The 18,776-nt window shown below is 42.5% G+C and overlaps 1 protein-coding gene across 2 annotated transcripts in view; it reads left to right on the top strand.

Moving 5' to 3' along the window:
• The first annotated feature begins 684 nt into the window (after window positions 1-684).
• Window positions 685-18,776, top strand: part of mad1l1 (mitotic arrest deficient 1 like 1) — a 187,982-nt gene continuing 169,890 nt past the window's right edge. Inside the window, exons 1-9 of one of the 2 annotated variants that reach the window (XM_080722022.1) lie at window positions 685-785; window positions 2,610-2,772; window positions 3,944-4,084; window positions 4,794-4,973; window positions 5,539-5,667; window positions 5,985-6,062; window positions 6,825-6,955; window positions 8,284-8,398; window positions 8,897-8,958. In XM_080722022.1, the coding sequence (XP_080578148.1) occupies window positions 2,638-2,772; window positions 3,944-4,084; window positions 4,794-4,973; window positions 5,539-5,667; window positions 5,985-6,062; window positions 6,825-6,955; window positions 8,284-8,398; window positions 8,897-8,958 (971 nt within the window). In that variant the 5' untranslated portion in view covers window positions 685-785; window positions 2,610-2,637. The remainder of the gene's footprint in view (window positions 786-2,609; window positions 2,773-3,943; window positions 4,085-4,793; window positions 4,974-5,538; window positions 5,668-5,984; window positions 6,063-6,824; window positions 6,956-8,283; window positions 8,399-8,896; window positions 8,959-18,776) is intronic. The other variant, XM_080722023.1, reaches the window with a different exon arrangement.

Below are 18,776 nucleotides of genomic sequence, written 5' to 3'. Positions count from 1 at the left end.
TGAAGATCCGGCTCAGAGCGGATACGGAAATGAGTGATGTGTGCAAATGTGGAACTGACCGGATACAGTAGGCGGGTTCTAGGCCGGATATGAGTGCTGAACCACAAAGGTTAAAGGGGAAAACCACTAATTTTCAACATTGAACTAAATTATGTCATTAATATCTCTATGATTAATATACATTTGAGTTGTTACATGGAATTTGGAAATATATATATATTTTTTAAAGTCCCCCACTTCTATGTTGCCTAAAACTGGAGGATTGATTTTTGGCTACAGTTTTCAGAATATGGACACTAGAATTCAAGTTGTTAATATAAAAAGGATTGGAAGATTTGGAGGACCCCCTGTAATAACCCCTATGGGTCCCAGACCCAGACCCCCTGTTGAAGACCTCTGGTCTAGTCAAACCAAAGTCACAATTCAGGGGAAATATTTATATTTGAGAATCTTAGAGTGACCAATTTGTCATTTTTTTCTGTCAATATTTTAGTTGTATTTAATGTATTTGTTTTAAGTTATGTAATAACTCAGGTTTTCAATCATAAATAGGGACAATAATATTATTATTATTATTTGTCTGGTTGCATGAAGCGACCAGTAGGTGGCAGTATTGCACAGATGTTGTTTGCCAACCGCCTGTAAAGCCCAACAGAAGAACAGTAAGTCCAAACTGGAGGGATTTCTGAGTTCTGTGAACATCAACAAGCCGGTGCTAACAGGCTAACAGGCTAACAGCTGTCCATTTAAACAACTATCAGCGTCTATACAGAGTCACAGCCTGGGTAAGGACCTGCTTCTGCAACAAACACACTTTATAATAACCTGGGATAGGTTTAAACTGCTATAAGGCTTCCAGCTATGCTGTCATGCTGCTGCATGCTGATGCTGTCAGCTAGCATTAGGCTAGTTTAGAAACATTGTTTTGAACACTGCTTCTCAAACTTTTTCATGTCAAGGACCCCCAAATTGACACTTATTAGCCCGCGGACCCCCATTTGAAAAGATATGCAATAGAAGGTTTTTACAGCCCCCAGTCTCAGTGCTTCTGAACCACTGTAATTTCAAGGACCCCCAGTTTGACATGCAATAGGCTGCGGACCCCATGTTATTTCTCTTTGCGACCCCTATCTGTATTGTAAAAATCACTGTTAATTTAACTCATAATGTACACATGAAACCTAATGGACCCATTGCTTCCATTTGTACACTCTGAGTTACATACCCATAAGGGTCTATTTGGATCCTAACTGTAATTTACCTGGGGACCCCCTGGAACTCCCTCAAGGACCCCTGGGGGTCAGGAGGTCCACAGAACCACTGGTTTAGGAACATTGTTTTGCACAGCCTCAACAGTGCCTCTCTTTTTATTTTTTTTATTTCAAGGACCCCCACACTGTGGTATACATTTAGGCCACCACAGACCCCCATAACTCTCCATTTGGTTGCTGTAATATGAATACTTTAGTTGGGGATGACTTTGAGAACCCCTCATTTAACATGGGCTCACTTCAACCCAGTGAGTACATCATATCTGACATAACATGGTAACATGATAGGTGGACACCAAAACATTCTGGGCACTAGGGGATAACTGGGCACCTTGGACGAGTGGGCACTACAGTATAGGGACATGTGGGCACCAGGAAGACTGGACATTATTAACAATGATGCTAGATGATACATGTGGTGTCTTTGAGGCAGTAGGGGCTCAGGAGGTAGAGCAGTTCGATCCCGGCTTCCCCAGAGTTTGTGTCAAAGTGTCCTTGAGCAAGACACTACTGAACCCCTAGTTGCTCCAGATGAGTTTGATTGATTGAGCAGTTCGCATAGGAAAAGCACAGGACAGTACATGTTGTTTACATTGGCGTCCTTTGTTGTACTCATTTTATTGAGACCTTGCAAAGCAGGTGGTGCATTTCATGGTCAATGGTGTATGAATGTGTGGGTGAATCATGAATGTAATGCACAACACAATCATAATTGTAAAGTGCCTTGGATAAAGGCACTTTAATGGACCTTTTACCATTTGTATGTAAAGACAACGTTTCAATGGATGCTCCATTCATGCTTTATTCTCAATGTATTTGCAAATTACAAATGCTGCGATCAAACCTGCTAATGGCCATCTATCACCTGGCATTGAATAGGGCTGTCACCATTATGACATTTTACTTGACGATTAATTGTCCTAAATAATTGCAATTTAACAATTCAATTGTGTAGCTTTTAGGTCTCGTAAGCAAAAGGTGGACGGGGCAGATGCGATAATTAAATACTTTAATACACAACGAAATGACTGACAAATGACCGACACGAAACATCTAAAATAAATAATGTATTATGTCCAAAATACACCACATTTATTCATATTTAATATTAAATATGGTATTGGTAAACATGCTATTTCCACTATTTTACAATAGTGGGAATAACAACAAGCTCACAGAAGGCATCATATTTATTAATAATAAATATGGTAAACATGATATTTCCACTATTTTACAAAATAGTGGAAATAAAGCAAGCTCACAGAAGGCATCGTGTGAGCTTGTAGATCTGCTGTTTCCTCTATTTCTTACATTTCTTTGTGATGTGGTTTTGTAAAGCAGAGCTGGAGTAAAAACGGCGAGCACCATGGACATGGAAGATGACACCACGGTCTTCTCAACGCTCAAGTCCTTCCACTCCTTCATCTCCAGACCAGATCCTCCTCAGCGCTCAGTCTCACAGCCTGAAAACCTGCAGATACAATTCAAGCGTGGCATGGAGGTATGGTACAGCAGGGGTTCCCAAACTTTTCAGTCTCAGGGCACCCCATGAATATTTTATTAATCCGAGGCACCCCTACAGTTTTCACTCCCAGCACCTTATATTTATAGCCTAGCATGTTGTCGTTGTCGGATGGAAACCTTGTATGTCCAAAACCGAGGCGTTGTGTGCTTGTAGATCGGCTGTTTTCTCTACTGTTGTGCGACAGTCTTGTATGATGAAGCAGGGCTTTGCTTTACCAAAAGGCGTACACATTTGAAACTTGGAGATACGAGGTTTCTGCCCGACAGTGACGATATTTTAGTGATTATGTTGCGAGGAAAACGTCGACATAATAGCCATTTTGGTTAGAACTGACTGAAAATAACGTTGTACTTCAAGTTTAAAATTATACTAAATATCTTTTCAAGTGTCCAAATAAATCCCAAATATTATCAAATGATCTCGCGGCACCCCTGGACTGCCGTCGCGGCACCCCAGGGTGCCCCGTCACCCACTTTGAAAACCCCTGCAGTACAGTATACTGTATACTAGTAAGACACCTCAGGGTGACATTCTTGGCCATCTGGCCAACCACAGAGTTTCTCTGTGGGGTCATGTGACGATAAACGTTATTGTTTATCGTGATAAAAAAACACTCATGATAATCGTATCTTGGAGATTAAATCTATTGTGAAATTATCCCCCGTCATGCACTGGGATCAATTCACCTTTTATTTGCCGAGCTGCATATCTTGTACCATTTAAACCCTCTATAATTGGTAAAACGGAACTGTAAATAACTTACCTGATAGTCTTTTATTTAAATCTCTACCAAATCTCCTTGCCAAAAAACCTCAACCTTTTTGTTTTAATTTATTTCAGGGATCACCAGTTTCAAGTTCAAGTTTTTATTTAAAAAACAAAAACAAAAAAAAAACATCAGTGTATAACAGTATGAATGGATGATGTTTCTTACAATTCAAGAGGAGGTAGCAGATTATATCAAATGGCAGATCAAGCAGATCGAGCTTGCAGATCTGCTGTTTTCACTAGATTGGGTCACGGGCAAAGGGTCTAGTTTCTCTTCTGGGTCTTCTTGAGCTAAATAAAAAGAAAATCATTTGGGAACCACTGGCCTAGCTACAGTACGAGTACACCAACACTAGAAACCCCTGTTGTCTCCTTTCAGCTGATGGAAGCAGCAGAGAGGGTCCACAGCAAGACGCAGTTTCTTCAGCTGGACCAGGAGAAGAAGCAGATGGAGATGAGTCACAAGCGGGCTCGTTTTGAGCTGGAGAGGGCTGCCACCGACAGCGCACAAGACCTGGAGGTACAGCACTCAATGCATGCTGTCTCTTCATGCTCTTATGTTTACATATGCAGCGCCAAGATAAATGACCCCCCTGTTTTCTTTCTGTAAATATACCTTTACTGCCCCTAGTATTGATGATCTCTTGTATGTGTTTTGATGAATTGAATGCACAATGGAAACAAGCCCTCAGGGATTTTCGGTTATCCTTTTTAGCATTATTTTATAACTGTGCCTCCTGTACTTTTTGCAATCCGTTAATAACAAGTTCCCAGAATTTGAGGGCCAATATTGAACAATTTTCAGTTTGGATTAACTGTTATCGTATCCAATATTTTAGAACCAATAACAAACGTAGAAGCAGATCTACAAGCTCAAAACATGTCGCTTCGCGCCACGTTTCGAGCTTGCAGATCTGCTACTTTACAAAATAGAGAACATAGCTGAGCCTCACCCTAACCCTGAGCAACGTGTTGTGAGTTTGTTGTTCTGCTCTTTTCACTTATCGTTCATTACTCCTTTTCAAGGCAAATGTTTGAAAGGATTGTGTTAACTGATGTGATGTCATAACACGGCACAAATCTGCGCGTTGTGAGCTTGTAGAGCTGCTGTTTTCACTAGTTTTCGGTCCCAGGCCAAACGTCTTAATTTCTCTTTTGGGTCTTGTAGAGCTAAAAGGTTTAGGACCCACTGTACCTACTGTAATAACTCTCATCCTTTCATCTTCCAGCGTGAGCTGACCAGGAACGATGACCTGCTGGGGAGGATCAGACGGGTGGAGGAGAGGGAGGCGGAGGCGGCCAGGAGCCACGCGGAGCAGGTGGAGGCCAACCGGGCCCTCCGCACCAACCTGGAGAGCCTGGGCAAGAAGCTGGAGGACAGGGAGACCATGCTGAACACCGCTAACGAGGTAAACACACCACGCACGCCTGAGATGATTAGAGGACCCCCAGTGGTCCTTGGGGGTCATGTTAACTCATCTACTGCCAGAGAAAGTACATTTCAAAAGCCCTCACTGTCAGCGACTTTCTGTTTTTCATAAATCTTTAGAGTATTCATAGAATATTTATCTCCAGTGCGATCGATTACCCCGATCGACCCCCCCCCCCCCCCGATGGAGGTTATCTCTGTGCTTTCACGGAAACATAGCCTTTGAATACGGCTGTGTCGCCCAAATATTTAATGCAAGATGGAGGCATTTCTGCAAAAAAATAAAATAAAGGGGGGGGCAGACAAGGAGCTCATGTTGCGATGACACAATTGCCTGTTGTCATGTGGGAGTACGTGATTGGCAGTGAATTAAACATTTTTTTAAATCATTATCATAGCAATGTATTTATGTTTTATATGTTGGCTATTAAATTTGAATTCCAGAAAAGTAAGAGAGAGTTTTGGACACGTGAGGTTTCCAGCCGACTGAGCGTCAGATTCCACACTAACCATGCCTAACCTCATAACCTCTGTGTGTTCTGCAGACCATCAGCGCTTTGAAGGACGAGATCAGAGATCTTCAGCAGGACGTCCAGAACAAGGACTCCAGCATCTCCTCCAAGACCCTGGACACCCAGGCTCTGCAGGAGCAGCTGGATGTGCAGCGCAGGCACGTACACGCACGCACGCACACACATGTACACGCACACACACCCACGCACACAAATTGAGAATTATATCAAAAATTAAAAAAATGTTCTGATCAATTTGAAAAACATTTTAAAGTTGTGAAAGCTTACAACGTACGTGTTGTGATGTGACGCGTGGTGTGAGCTATTTTCAGTACTTTAGTGTGACATGATGAAGTAGGGCGTTAATTTACGAGAGAACATAAAAAGTTGAATAATGGAAAGAGGTTTTGTGAATGAAGCCAATGTTTTCCCTCTCTCTCTCTCTCTCTCTCCCTCTGGTCAATCAAATGATCAGGAAGTACCAGGAGGTATCACAGCTTTGCCAAAGTCTCCAGTCTGCACAGTCCACCTGTTCTGAGCACATCATCAAGATTAAGGTAGAGTGCACGCACGCACGCATGCACGCACACACTTACACACTCACACTAGAGCCAGATGGATACATCAATATTTCAGTCATTATTGACTGACACAGTATCACTATGTTTTTTGTATGTTGACCAATTTTGGACAATACAATTTACCTACAGTATATACAGTATTTTAGCCTGCAGTCTGTAACGGCTTGCATTGAACTTCGGACCAGTCACACATGTGTACAGAAGTGGGTGACTTTTCTTTTGCTCGCAAGACATCGCTCTGTGAGGCATTGTGAGATCGGCGTTGTGAGATCGGCACATTTTCCGCAAAGAGTATTGATGTAGAGGGGAAAAAGAACAGACTATGTACAGAGCCAAATGCACATTAACGTTAAATAGAACATACGCTGATGCAAACTTTGTGCTGTCAAACATGTCTAAAAGTTTAATCTGCAACACAATTTTATACAGTTTTTCTGTAAAAAAAGTGCCCTCTCCAGACCATGAATGCAGTTTTTACTATGGTGAAAGAAATGCAAATACCCTCCTTCCATGCCATAGGCAGCATTCAAGAGAATTTCCTTTTCCAAACTCTATGCTCTCTGTGTAGAAATCCATCTCCTGTATTGAATTGATTGCTTAGTTCAGTGTTGTATCAAGTACTGAAAATAGGCACTGCGAAGCGTTGTCTTGTGAGCTTGGAGCTATTTCAGATATTTTCACCAAAAGGCCATTTTAGAAATGACTGCCTCTGTAACATTCTGTCCTTTGTGCCACCAGGAGCTAGAGAGGCGTCTGACGCTGCAGGAACAGGACGTGTCCATGGCCAGGACCATGAAGACAGAGGCGGCCAGGGTCCCAGACCTGGACAAGGAGGTGCGGCGTCTCCGAGAGGACAACGCCTACCTCAGGTAAAAACTGTCAACACCTAGCCTTAGAACGGTCGGGTACACATTATTGTGTATCATTATTTTATGCTTTAACTATTGAAAAATAGCAGATATACAAGCTCACAGCGCGGCACCGAGTGCCACGCTGCGAGCTTGTAGATCTGCTATTTTTGAAAAGTTATGAAAATTAGAATTTTGACCCGATTCTATAAGTGTCTTTTGAATCCGTCTAAGGTTTTTTGAAAAACCTATGTTTCTATGTCAGCAATCATCTGGCCAGCCATCGTCAAAGAAAAGGACCGTTTCACTTAACTGGAGCTCAGTTAGTCTGTTCTTATGAGACTACTATGTCACCTTTTCATGTGAAGGACGCCCCAAAATGATATTTATTTGGCCACGGACCCGCATCTCAAAATATCTAGTTCCAGGGACCACCCAGAAGCAAACTTTTAGTTACAAACGCTCGCTTTAAAAATACATACATTCAAAGATTTGCACACATTTTCACGACTTTTTCAAAAATAGCAGATCTACAAGCTCGCAGCGCGGCACTGGTTAAAGCATTCAATAAATCTAGGCCTAAATGGGTTAAGTGGGGTTCTGGGTGTCCTAGAGGGGGTTCCAGGGGGTTCCCCAGCAAAACGACGTGATACAACGCTGAAGCGAGCCGAAACGAGCCGAGTGGCCGAAGTCCGCTTGAGCCGACTCAGCGCCGTTAGTTGTAAACCAGGGGCCAGAATAGTAAATCTTTGTCCCCTTGACTTTCGGCACATCCGCGTGGTCCAAGCGAACACAGCGGAGCGCTCCCTACCTCCGGTTCTGTCAATCACAAGCCGCAGCAAACCACATATCTCCTATGGGCACCATTATTGCCCTGAGGCAGCTTGATGCACAAATACATCCCGTCGTCATGACATACAAGCACACCCCCTGGACATGACGCTCGTACGTCGCAGGGACCCCGATTCCAACAATTGATGCTTATTGCCAGGCAGGGAGGTATTGGGTCCCATGCTTATAATCTCATTTTTACAGAAGTTATTTTATCCCTGGCCGGAAGCTGGCTCAGTTTAGAATCTGAGCCGACCATAATCTCCAGAGTCCAGAAAATATTTCGCCATGATTGGCTGTTGATTAAAAAAAATAAAAATAAAATGACAAAACAAAACAAAAGCTCTCCCATAATTGGCCACTCCCACCCCACCTAATCACCCATTTGGTGCTTTATATTTAAAAGCATGTCGACCAACTTCTTTACTGATTTAATCCAACCCAGACCTCCCAGTCTCAGGTCAGTGTTTACAGATTGGGGGGGGGACTTGGTTTAACAGTACATGTTGTTGCTGCAGGGAGAGCAGGGAGAACAGCAGCCTGCTGAAGGAGGAGGTGGAGGGTCTGAGACGCAAGCTGGAGAGGATGGAGAAGACCAAGGAAGAGCTGGTCAACATGGAGCTGGAGAAGGAGGTAGGACACCTACGTCACAACCATTATCACACAGTCACCCGCGGTCACAGTTATTGGATAATCCCAACTATTTTTCATACTAATTTTCATGTTGAAAAATGTTCATGCATTTTCAAACCTTTTCCAAAAGTAGCGGAAGTGGCAGCTCACAACGCGTCACATTCCACAATTAATATACAACCACATTAAATCTTTTGGCCTCTTTACTTCTGGGCCTGTCATTCTAGATGAAAATGTTTATTAGTTCGAAGTATTTCAAAAATAGCAGCCCCCAACTGAAGAGATTTTGTGCCAGAGCCTGTAAAGAGTTTATTATTCAATCTGGGAACCCATCAGCGCAACGCATCCTTTAAACCTGCTAGTAAGGTGTCTGATTAAACTCATGAACTCTCTGTTCACTGTAAATGATAAGAACGTTTGTCTGTGATTGTGTTGCTTTTTAATGTAACAATATCAGCATTAATGTTTTATTTGTTCCCTCTTTATCGTTCCCTTTAGAGACTGTCTGAGAAGCTTCAGGCCTGGGAGAACCTGGGACTGTCCACTGGGCTGAACATCAGGTCTGTGCGTGCGTGTGTGTGCGTGTGTGTGCGTGTGTGTGCGTGCGTGTGCGTGCGTGTGCGTGCGCGTGCGTGCGCGTGTGTGTTTCTAGGGCTGTCATGACATTTTACGTGACAATTTAATTGTCACACAAATAATTGCGATTGGCAATTTAATTGTGTTTGTGTCGCTAAACACCGGAGCATATGGATAAACATTACATTTCTGTTTGGCTTTGAAGTTGCACAGGGCAGTTATGACAAATAACCTAAATATACAAAGGAAAGACACACAACGCATTGCATCGCGATGGGTTGTGAGCTTGTAGATCTGCTATTTCCGCTACTTTTTGAAATTGTTTGAAACTATATGAACATTACTCAACATTGGCATTATTATGACGATTATGGATAACTGTGATTAACTCAAAAAATGGCAATTAGACGATTATGTAATAACTGACAGGCCTGTGTGTGTGTGTGTGTGTGTGTGTGTGTGTGTGTGTGTGTGTGTGTGTGTGTGTATGTACGTGTGTATGTACGTGTGTGTACTTGTATTACTACCAAATGTCCCCACAAGTATTTGTGAAATACAAGAGGTTGTTTCAATGGTTAAAAATAAATTCAACATTTTGGGAGTTATGCTCACAATTAGGAATATGTATAGATTTCAGGTCAGGATTACACAGTTAGAGGTTACAGTAGGTTTAGGGTTTGGAGTAATGTCTGTTTACTACCGGTACTTGGGTGTTGTGACCGATAATAGATAAAAGCTTACAGTGTCTGTTCAGCAGTGCGATGTGTTGTGAGCTTGTAGATCATGGTTAGGTTTATATATAATTGCAAAACATTGTAAAATGGCATCATAATATTTTATGTGTGTGCGACTGTGTAGTTCTGTGTAGTTCTGCTAGTTTAGCAGTCAGTTTGATTGTGTAATGCACAGCAACAACACCAGGGGGAGCTGTGGTCACACTAATGAAATGGTCACTTCTACTAGATGTTAGTGTTGTGGCCTGTGTGTTTCCTTGGTTTTACTGTGTGTGTGTGTGTGTGTGTGTGTGTGTGTGTGTGTGTGTGTGTGTGTGTGTGTGTGTGTGTGTGTGTGTGTGTGTGTGTGTGTGTGTGTGTGTGTGTGTGTGTGTGTGTGTGTGTGTGTGTGTGTGTGTGTGTGCGCGCGTGCGTGTGTGGTGGGTGTCTCCGCCTGTGCATGCTCTGATTGCTCTCAAAGCTGGTCATGAAAGAATGATTGCATGTCTCCATTTGAGCAGTGGAGCCTGCTTGTCCATTTCTCTCACATGCGTCGCACATACGTGCACACCCGCCCGCACACGCCAACAAATTGGTCTCGCCAACTTCTGGGGAGATTGCATTGACTTACATTAACTCCATCATATGCCCTTAAACTAACCCTAAACGTTTGAAACTGCAGTAATAAATAACAAATCTAATTGAGGACACCAATGTTGTCCCCAATTTGACAAAGGTGACCCCAATCAACTGGTTTCATGTCCAACAGTTATCGCCACAATGTGGTCCATGTGTAGCCTGATCTCAGACTCAGCTCATGCCGTAGTCTGAAAGTGTGCCCTATTGTGGGCGATTTCTGGAAGGGAGGGGGGTGGGAGGTGCTTTGATTTAAAAAAAACAAAAAAACAATCACTACAGGTCTCCTCGTGAGCACCCATGTGAGCATCACGTCTTCTAATGATGACGCTCTGATGATGACGTCGCTTGAAAAACGGGCTGCGGCGCGGATTGGATATTCGTTAGACCCACCCCCGCGCTCATTGGAGCAGCCGAACATTTTGGCTGATAACTGCCGATTCATGTACTCAGCTCCAGACCAGAGAAACAGTCCACTCTGAGAGTGGGTGGGGTCTATATGGTCTGGAAGCAGGCTAGTCCATGTGGGGAACCCACACACTTTCTCTAGTGGATCCGAGGCCCAGTTCGGACATTTTGAAAGCGTTCACGTCCCACCCATGTGGCCCACCCATGTTCATCCATGTCATATACCACCCATATGATCTTGGCTGTCGTGTGAACCCATTAAGACCTACGACCGATTCTACAAAATGCCTTCTAAATTTCAAGAATTTTCAAAAATGATCAAAAATAGCAGATGTACAAGCTCATAGGATGGCTGACCGATGACTAGGGATTCTACCCATGACTAGGGATGGGACAGTATTGTGACCAAAGAAATTGCAATTTACAATATTATCACGATAATCCAAAAATTACACCAGTGTTAACTGAGCGGTGCAGCAGACTGTTGCAGCGTGGGGTTGCTACCTTTAAAACGCATTGTACTTTAAAAAAATGTTGTATAGTAATTGTGTTGCAGCCGTTCTCCGGAGGGGGGGCGGGACCACGGGGGGGGGGGGGGGGGGGGGGCGGTGTGTGTGTGTGTGTGTGTGTGTGTGTGTGTGTGTGTGTGTGTGTGAGATACAACAGCGCCACTTGGTCATCAGCGGTATTGCAGCTCAGGCTACAGGCCACATAGTAACATAGTAACTTAGATAGATAGTAACACACGGATGCACTCAAGTGTAGGAGACGGTTGCACTGCTCAAACATTCCCAAAACCCATTATCTTGGGGTGGAAGATTTGCCCCAAAAATTGCCGATCTACAAGCTCATGACACGTTGTAGGCTTGTAGATCTGCGATATTTTGGCAAAGAGTGGAAAAAAAAAATATATTATATATCTATATATAGATATATATTTCAAGTAGGTTATTTCTAGGGTTTAAATGGTACCGGTCCGGATAATGGATATGCAGCTCCCCAAATAAAAGGTGAATTGATCCGAGTGAATGACGAAGGATAATTACACGATAAATTTAAATCTCCACGATACAATTATTGTGAGTGTTTTCTATCACGATAAACAATAGTAATGATTATCGTATCGTCCCATCCCTACCTGTCATCGAATTATTGGCTTTAGATTGTGACAAAAAAAAAATCCATTAATTTAAGGCTTCATGGAGTGTATAATTGATAGAAAACAAGTGACGTTTTGGGTGAACTACTCCTTTAACCCGACCCCTGATGTAAACAGAATATTACATTTTACGCCCAAATTTGCCCTCCCAGAAATAATACCCTTTTGGTATTTTACACCAGAAATCCTTTGTGTTTGTGTGTGTGTGTGTGTGTCTAATGTGTTTGTGTGCATGCGTTTGTCTGTTTGTTCGTTCCGTGTGCATGTGTGTTTTTGTTGTCATTGCAAGCCTCCTTCAAGGAACAGCGAGACAAATTAGGCCTTGCATACATAATCGCATGCCTTTGAAGATATTGTATTTACTTCTTATAATAGAAAGGGAAGGGGAATTACTTGGGGAGAGGGCATAATGAAGCGATAGCTGCACCGCGTCACTCCCGACCTAAAAATTGGGAGTCAAACCAGGTCGTTATTGTCGCCCGGGAAAAAGAGTTCAGAATGCGTAATGTTCTCCTAAAATAACCCTTTAGGACCTGAGACCGATTCTACAAATTGTCTTTGGTCGGTCGGAAACCTCATTATGTCCAAAACTGCTACTTTTCAGGATTCAAATTCCAAAGCATCAAAGGTAGCAGATTGACTTAAAGGAGAATTTCGGGAGAAAACGATGTTCCTACCTTTTAAAAGTATCTTTTAGAATTTTCCGGGATGTTCCAGCTGTTGTTTGCTCCAAAGAAGAAATATAGTCCATTTTTGTCCGAGCCGTCCTACGGGAACTATTGGATCAATAAGTCTGTTTATTTATATTTTCTTGCTTTGATCAGTCACCCCAAAAATTGCCGATCTACAAGCTCATGACACGTTGTAGGCTTGTAGATCTGCGATATTTTGGCAAAGAGTGGAAATTTTGGATCAATAAGTCTGTTTATTTATAATTTCTTGCTTTGATCAGTCACCCCAAAAATTGCCACACATACAAGCTATTACTTCTTCAGGGACGCACCATTGTTGTTGGTAGGAACATCGTTTTCCCCCTGAAATTCTCCTTTAAAGGGAGTGATGCATTTTGCATCATATGATGCTTCATGCTGCATCATATGATGCAAAATGCATCACTAGTCATGCTGAAATACTTAAATATCTCAAGGCACAGATTGAACACACAAAATAACTCAGGATTGTGTTGATCGTGTCCCAAACAACAATAAAATAAGATCTGGTTGTCCCTCCCAGAGGTGAAGTGAGCCTTTAAGCTTAAAATGCTAGCTTGTGGATCTGCTAGTTTTGATTATTTTGTGTGACGCTGTTAATATGATCAAGTAGTGCCTAGGGATAGGACGATAATTGTTTATCGTGATAAAAGATACTCACAATAATCGTATCATAGAAATGTAGGTTTATCGTGAAATTATCCTCCATCATACAGTACATGCAAGGGGATCTATTTACCTTTTATTTTCCGAACTGCATATCTGGATGCACTTGTCTTAAACCCTCTATAATTGGTAAAACGAACCTGGAAATAACATAGTTAATATGTCCGCCCCAGGATTTTTCCTGTAGGGATATTTTGATTATCGCGATAATATTGTAAATCACATTTGCACACAATAATTGTGACATGACATTTTCATATCGTCCCACCTCAAATTACAAAACAAACAAAGCAATCAATCAGTTTCTGCCCAACAGCAACAAAATGCCTCCTAATTATCTGGTGATTTTGCTGAAGTGACAGCCTTCCCTCACCAAAGTTAACTCACAGAGTTTGACAAAAAAACTCATCATGTCCACTCTGTCCACTGACAGAATTGCGATCTGTGGATTTCTTTTAGAAAAACATAAGAATGAAACTGTCGAACTGCCTAGTAGGCGGTGTTGCCAGCTAATCAGCACAGCACACCTGTGGAACTCTTATCTGTGCAACCAAAACTCTGTGCTAAGAGAGCTACTGTAGCTAAACTGTATTGTCCAGAAGAATATTGCTATTGCACAAGTGTTTTTTTTCTCTTCTAAAATAGCAGATCTACAAGCTCCTAGCACGGCACCCGGTGCCGCACTATGAGCTTGTACATCTGCTATTTTTGAATAGCTAAAGTATAAAATAATGGTTGCAATCTAAAATGACCAGGGGCACGGTGACGCAGTCGGTAGCGCTAGCGCCTCACAGCTAGAAGGTGGGGATGTGTTCTCTCCTCCGCGTCATCAGTGCCCATGCCCAGGTCAGGGTTCCCCAATAGGCGGCCCGCGGGAGGCTACTGTCTGGCCCCCACCAACCCCAGTAATAATGGTGGTATAAGAGCAGCAACAACACTAGTATATCGTCATTGTTGGGTGGAAACTTTGTATGTCCAAAACCGTTTGTTTTGTATCTATCGTCTAAAAAATGTACTAAACTAGTGAAAACAGCCGATCTACAAGCACACAACGCCTCGCATCGCGAGGCGTTGTGTGCTTGTAGATCTGCTGTTTTCTCTAGTTTAGTACATTTTGTGCGATGGGCTTTGCTTTACCAAAAAACGTACACATTTGAAACTTGGAGATACAAGGTTTCTGCCCGACAGTGACGATATCTGAACTGTCGCTGGAGTAGGGGGAACGCCACCGTCACACCCTGCCATGTTGTGGCCCTCGGCTTGGTACCCTAGACATAATTCGGCCCTTGTGGAAAACTAATTGGGGAACCCTGCCCTAGGTAGAGTTGGCGAAAGGGCCTTTCTGTGTGGAGTTTGCATGTTCTCCCCGTGTTATCCTGCAGTGATCCCTTGTCTCCATACTGCCTCCCCCTGGCCAGCCGGGGCACCTGATGGAGGGGAAAGGAACTGTTTGGAATAACGTGTTCCTTCCATGCGCTACGTCCAGCCGGGGAATCTCTCCCCTGTCAGGTGAACAGAAGCGGCTTGGACTGCTCATGCATAGAAGGAAGCATGAGGTCAGTCTGTTGCTCTCCCCAGGTTGGAAGAGGGAGTGTAGCGCCTAGGATTGCATTAGATAATTGGCACTGGGTGAAAAATGGTTTTACAAAATCATGAGATAAAAATTATAAGGAAAAAAAAACACAGATTCCAACCCGGCCTGCAGTTGGCTTGCTGTCTTTGACTGTTGTTTTGATAAAGCACGGAAAACGGAGCCCGCAGCCACGTTGCAACAGAGGCAGCCTCCACATCCATCAAAACACGACTCCACGCCGTCTCCGAAATTAACCGCTTTATGAAAATGTAATTGTTTCAACCAAGTCCTCGGAGCGATGCTGACAAAAAAAAAAAAAAAAAAAAGAGAAAGAAAGAAAAGCAAAAGGGCTTGATTCAGCAACCAATTTACATGTTTTGTATTGTATTTGTATAGTGTATAACAATGTGGGTGCACTTGCATGCCAATGGAAATCAGTGATGTTGTCTCTGGGTTTGTCGGAGAGCATTTTGCTAGTGTTGTAATGGCCTAGTGTTCTTCTGCTAGTTCTGCAAACATGCGACTCTTTTCTTTTACTACAGCAAGCGAACCTTGTCGTGTGTTTCACTGTTTCTGGATTGGCTAGCGATTATTTTTGCCCTGGACCCGTTCTCGTCTTTGACAGCTTGTTCATGTACCTGATTGTTTGTGGAAAGAAGCTTTTTTGCAGTCTGTTGCTAGTAGCTTTGAGACTGCGTAGTCGTTTTCCAAGCGGCAACATCTTGAACCAACTGTGGTTGGGATGGTGTAGATCTTTGAAGATTCCCTGTTGTAATTTATTTACCCTGGATTTGCCCTGAGTGTAAATCCATGCTTACACTCTCAGACAGTAAACCCCTCAAGAAACCATTAGGGTGTTCCTGGACCACCCTTTGAGACCCACTGGTGTTTCCAGTAAGCCAACATGCACACTATCGGCACCTAAGGAATGCAAATGACTTACTTACTTAATCCTCCTCATGCTGGGTAGCGCATAAGGTCTTCACCAATAAGGAATGCATAAATAAATACATAATAAAAATCAGCTGCGAAACTAGCAGTTGTGCTTCCTCAGTATGGAGGCATCTTTGTTAGGCATTGGGTAATCTGCTACAGAGACGACTCCTTCATTTTTCCACTTCAAAGATTTGCCCGAGTCGCGTTAGATTTGAACCACTTTGAAAAATAGCAGATATACAAGCTCACAGCGTGGCACCGAGTGCCGCGCTGCGAGCTTGTAGATCTGCAATTTTTTTCCTTCCTCTAAATCAGTGGTTCTCAAACATTTTCATGTCAAGGACCCCCAAAATTACATTTATTTGGCCGCAGACCCCCCATCTCAAAATATATTGTTCCAGGGACGCCCCAGAAGCAGAGATTTGAGTTACAAAAGTTTGCTTTGAAAAATATATATTGAAATATTTGCACAAATGTTGACGATTTTTCCAAAAAATAGCAGATCTACAAGGTTGCAGCGCGGCACTCGGTGCCGCGCTGTGAGCTTGTATATCTGCTATTTTTCAATAGTTAAAGCATTAAATAATTCTAGGCCTAAATGGGTTAAATTATAAAAATCTGTCTGTGCCATTGAGAATGTTTGTGCTTTTTCTTCCCGTCTAACTAAAATTCTTCTCATTCAATGATTTATGGCCACAAGCTTCAAAACTACCAGGACCACCCTATAGTTTAACTGCATGTTTGCAACCTTCGGGTATTAATAAAGTAATATCTCATCAACCTCTGCAGAGTACAATCTTACACTTCTGTTTTCTCCTTTTAGTTTACCAAGGGATTTGTGAGACCCAAAAAAAAAAACGTTAACTTGAGAATCTTTCAAGATCGTTTCATTCCACATTCATCTCCTTGGAGTGCTGGTTTGTTTTGCATGTTGTTGTATCTACAGTATGTTGCGTACCGTGCTGAGGACCAGTGTTACCCCCTGGTGGGATTAACCCATTCAGAACGGGTACACATTTTGTGTATCATTATTTTATGCTTTAACAATTGAAAAATAGCAGATACCGGTATACAAGCTCAATCCTGACAGATGGAGAAAGACAAGAGAAAGAGCAGATCTACAAGCTCACAGCGCGGCACTCGGTGCCGCGCGGTGAGCTTGTAGATCTGCTATTTTTGAAAAATCGTGAAAATTTGAATTTTGACCCGATTCTATAAGTGTCTTTTGAATCCTTCTAAGGTTTTTTGAAAAACCTACGTTTCTATATGTCAGCAATCTGGCCAGCCATCGTCAAAGAAAAGGTCCTTTTCACTTAACTGGAGCTCAGTTAGTCTGTTCTTCAGAGACTACTATGTCAGTGGTTCTCAAACCTTTTCATTGTGAAGGACCCCCAAAATGATATTTATTTGGCCACAGACCAAAGATTTGCACACATTTTCACGACTTTTTCAAAAATAGCAGATCTACAAGCTCGCAGCCGCGCTGTGAGCTTGTATATCTGCTATTTTTCACTGGTTAAAGCGTTCAATAATTGTAGGCCTAAATGGGTTAAACAAAGTTGTTTGCAGCAGACAGTCCCACCACTGCCATTATTATTATCCACCTGTTTCCACCAGAATTTACTGTAGAATTATTTGTGGGACACATCAGGTTAACAGCAGACATATAAGCTCACGTCGCGTCGCAGATGCAACCGCTGTGAGCTTGTGGATCACACTCGGCTGCGTCGCCGGAAATGCCGCACGCCTTCTGCGCAATGCACGATGGGACGTTGGAAACTTGGGGATATTTTTCCTAAATGTTGCTTTAAATTAGCGGTTCTCAAACATTTTCATGTCAAGGACCTGAACATGTACTTGGCCACAGATCTGAACATCTTTTGTGCCAGGGACCCCCGATAGAAGATCGTCTATTTTCACATAGCTGATTTACATTTTATACTGTAGTCACTTTCTTTTGGGCACTTTCCCTTTTGATCTAATACACCACATCTCTGCACTAAAAAGGACTGATCTGCAAGCTTATATCGAGTTTTTGTGAGCTTTTCTAATGTTCCTCAGAATGTGGATGCCGGTGTTCAAGTGGTTAGACGTCAAGTATGAAGTTATTTCCAATCTGTCCTAATGGATATTTTCGCAAGTTGTCCTTGTGACATACTGTATCTTAGGCAGAAAGCTACTGTATATATATTTGCGCATGTTGATATACCGTAAATATAAGATGCTATAAAGGAGCAATGTAATTCAGTGGTGCTGTGGATGAAAACAGTTTATTTACAGGGTTGCCCTGAGCCAAAACAAGTTTGAGAATTGCTGTATTACTTATTTTCCAGTGTAAAATATTGCCAAATTGCTGGCATTTTGCTAGCTGTAACATTACACTCTCCACTGATTGCCTTCATCACGTGATAAATTAACATGATATCAGATGCATAGACGTGCGTACTCACTGATACCCGATCCAGCATTTTAAGCTGTTTAGGAGGCATTTATAACACGGCTAACTCAAGTTTCTTTTTCTTAGTCAGGGCAGAAACCTTGTATGTCTATAATACAGCATAATATGGTTATATGTTGATGTCGGGCAGACACCTCATATCTCCATATTTTAGCTTTTTTGAGTTTTTCCATTAAATAATGCCGTACTTGATCATACTACAGTATCCCACAATAGCATCACAAGTAGCAGATCCACAAGGCACTCCAGTGGCTCAGTGGCAAAGTCCCTGACCCACAACAGGTGGAGGTTTTGGGCTCAAATCCACCGTGGTGCATCCGGCCTTGTTGGGCATATACTCATACTCCTATGGGCCGGGGGCACAATACACATAATAATAATGATAATACACTTTATTTATGAAGCACTTTTCAAAACAAAGTTACAAAATGCTTTCGAATGGCAGAATAAAATACAATGCAATAAAATGGAATAAAACAACAGTAAAACGGAAAGGAAACGTCTATGGTAAAGCATACTGTATGAGGTTTCCACCCGACACAG

Source organism: Nannobrachium achirus (assembly GCF_963921795.1).
Source record: "Nannobrachium achirus genome assembly, chromosome: 3".
In the NCBI taxonomy this organism is placed as follows: Eukaryota; Metazoa; Chordata; class Actinopteri; order Myctophiformes; family Myctophidae; genus Nannobrachium; species Nannobrachium achirus.
This window is presented reverse-complemented; position numbering and strand designations above follow the sequence as displayed.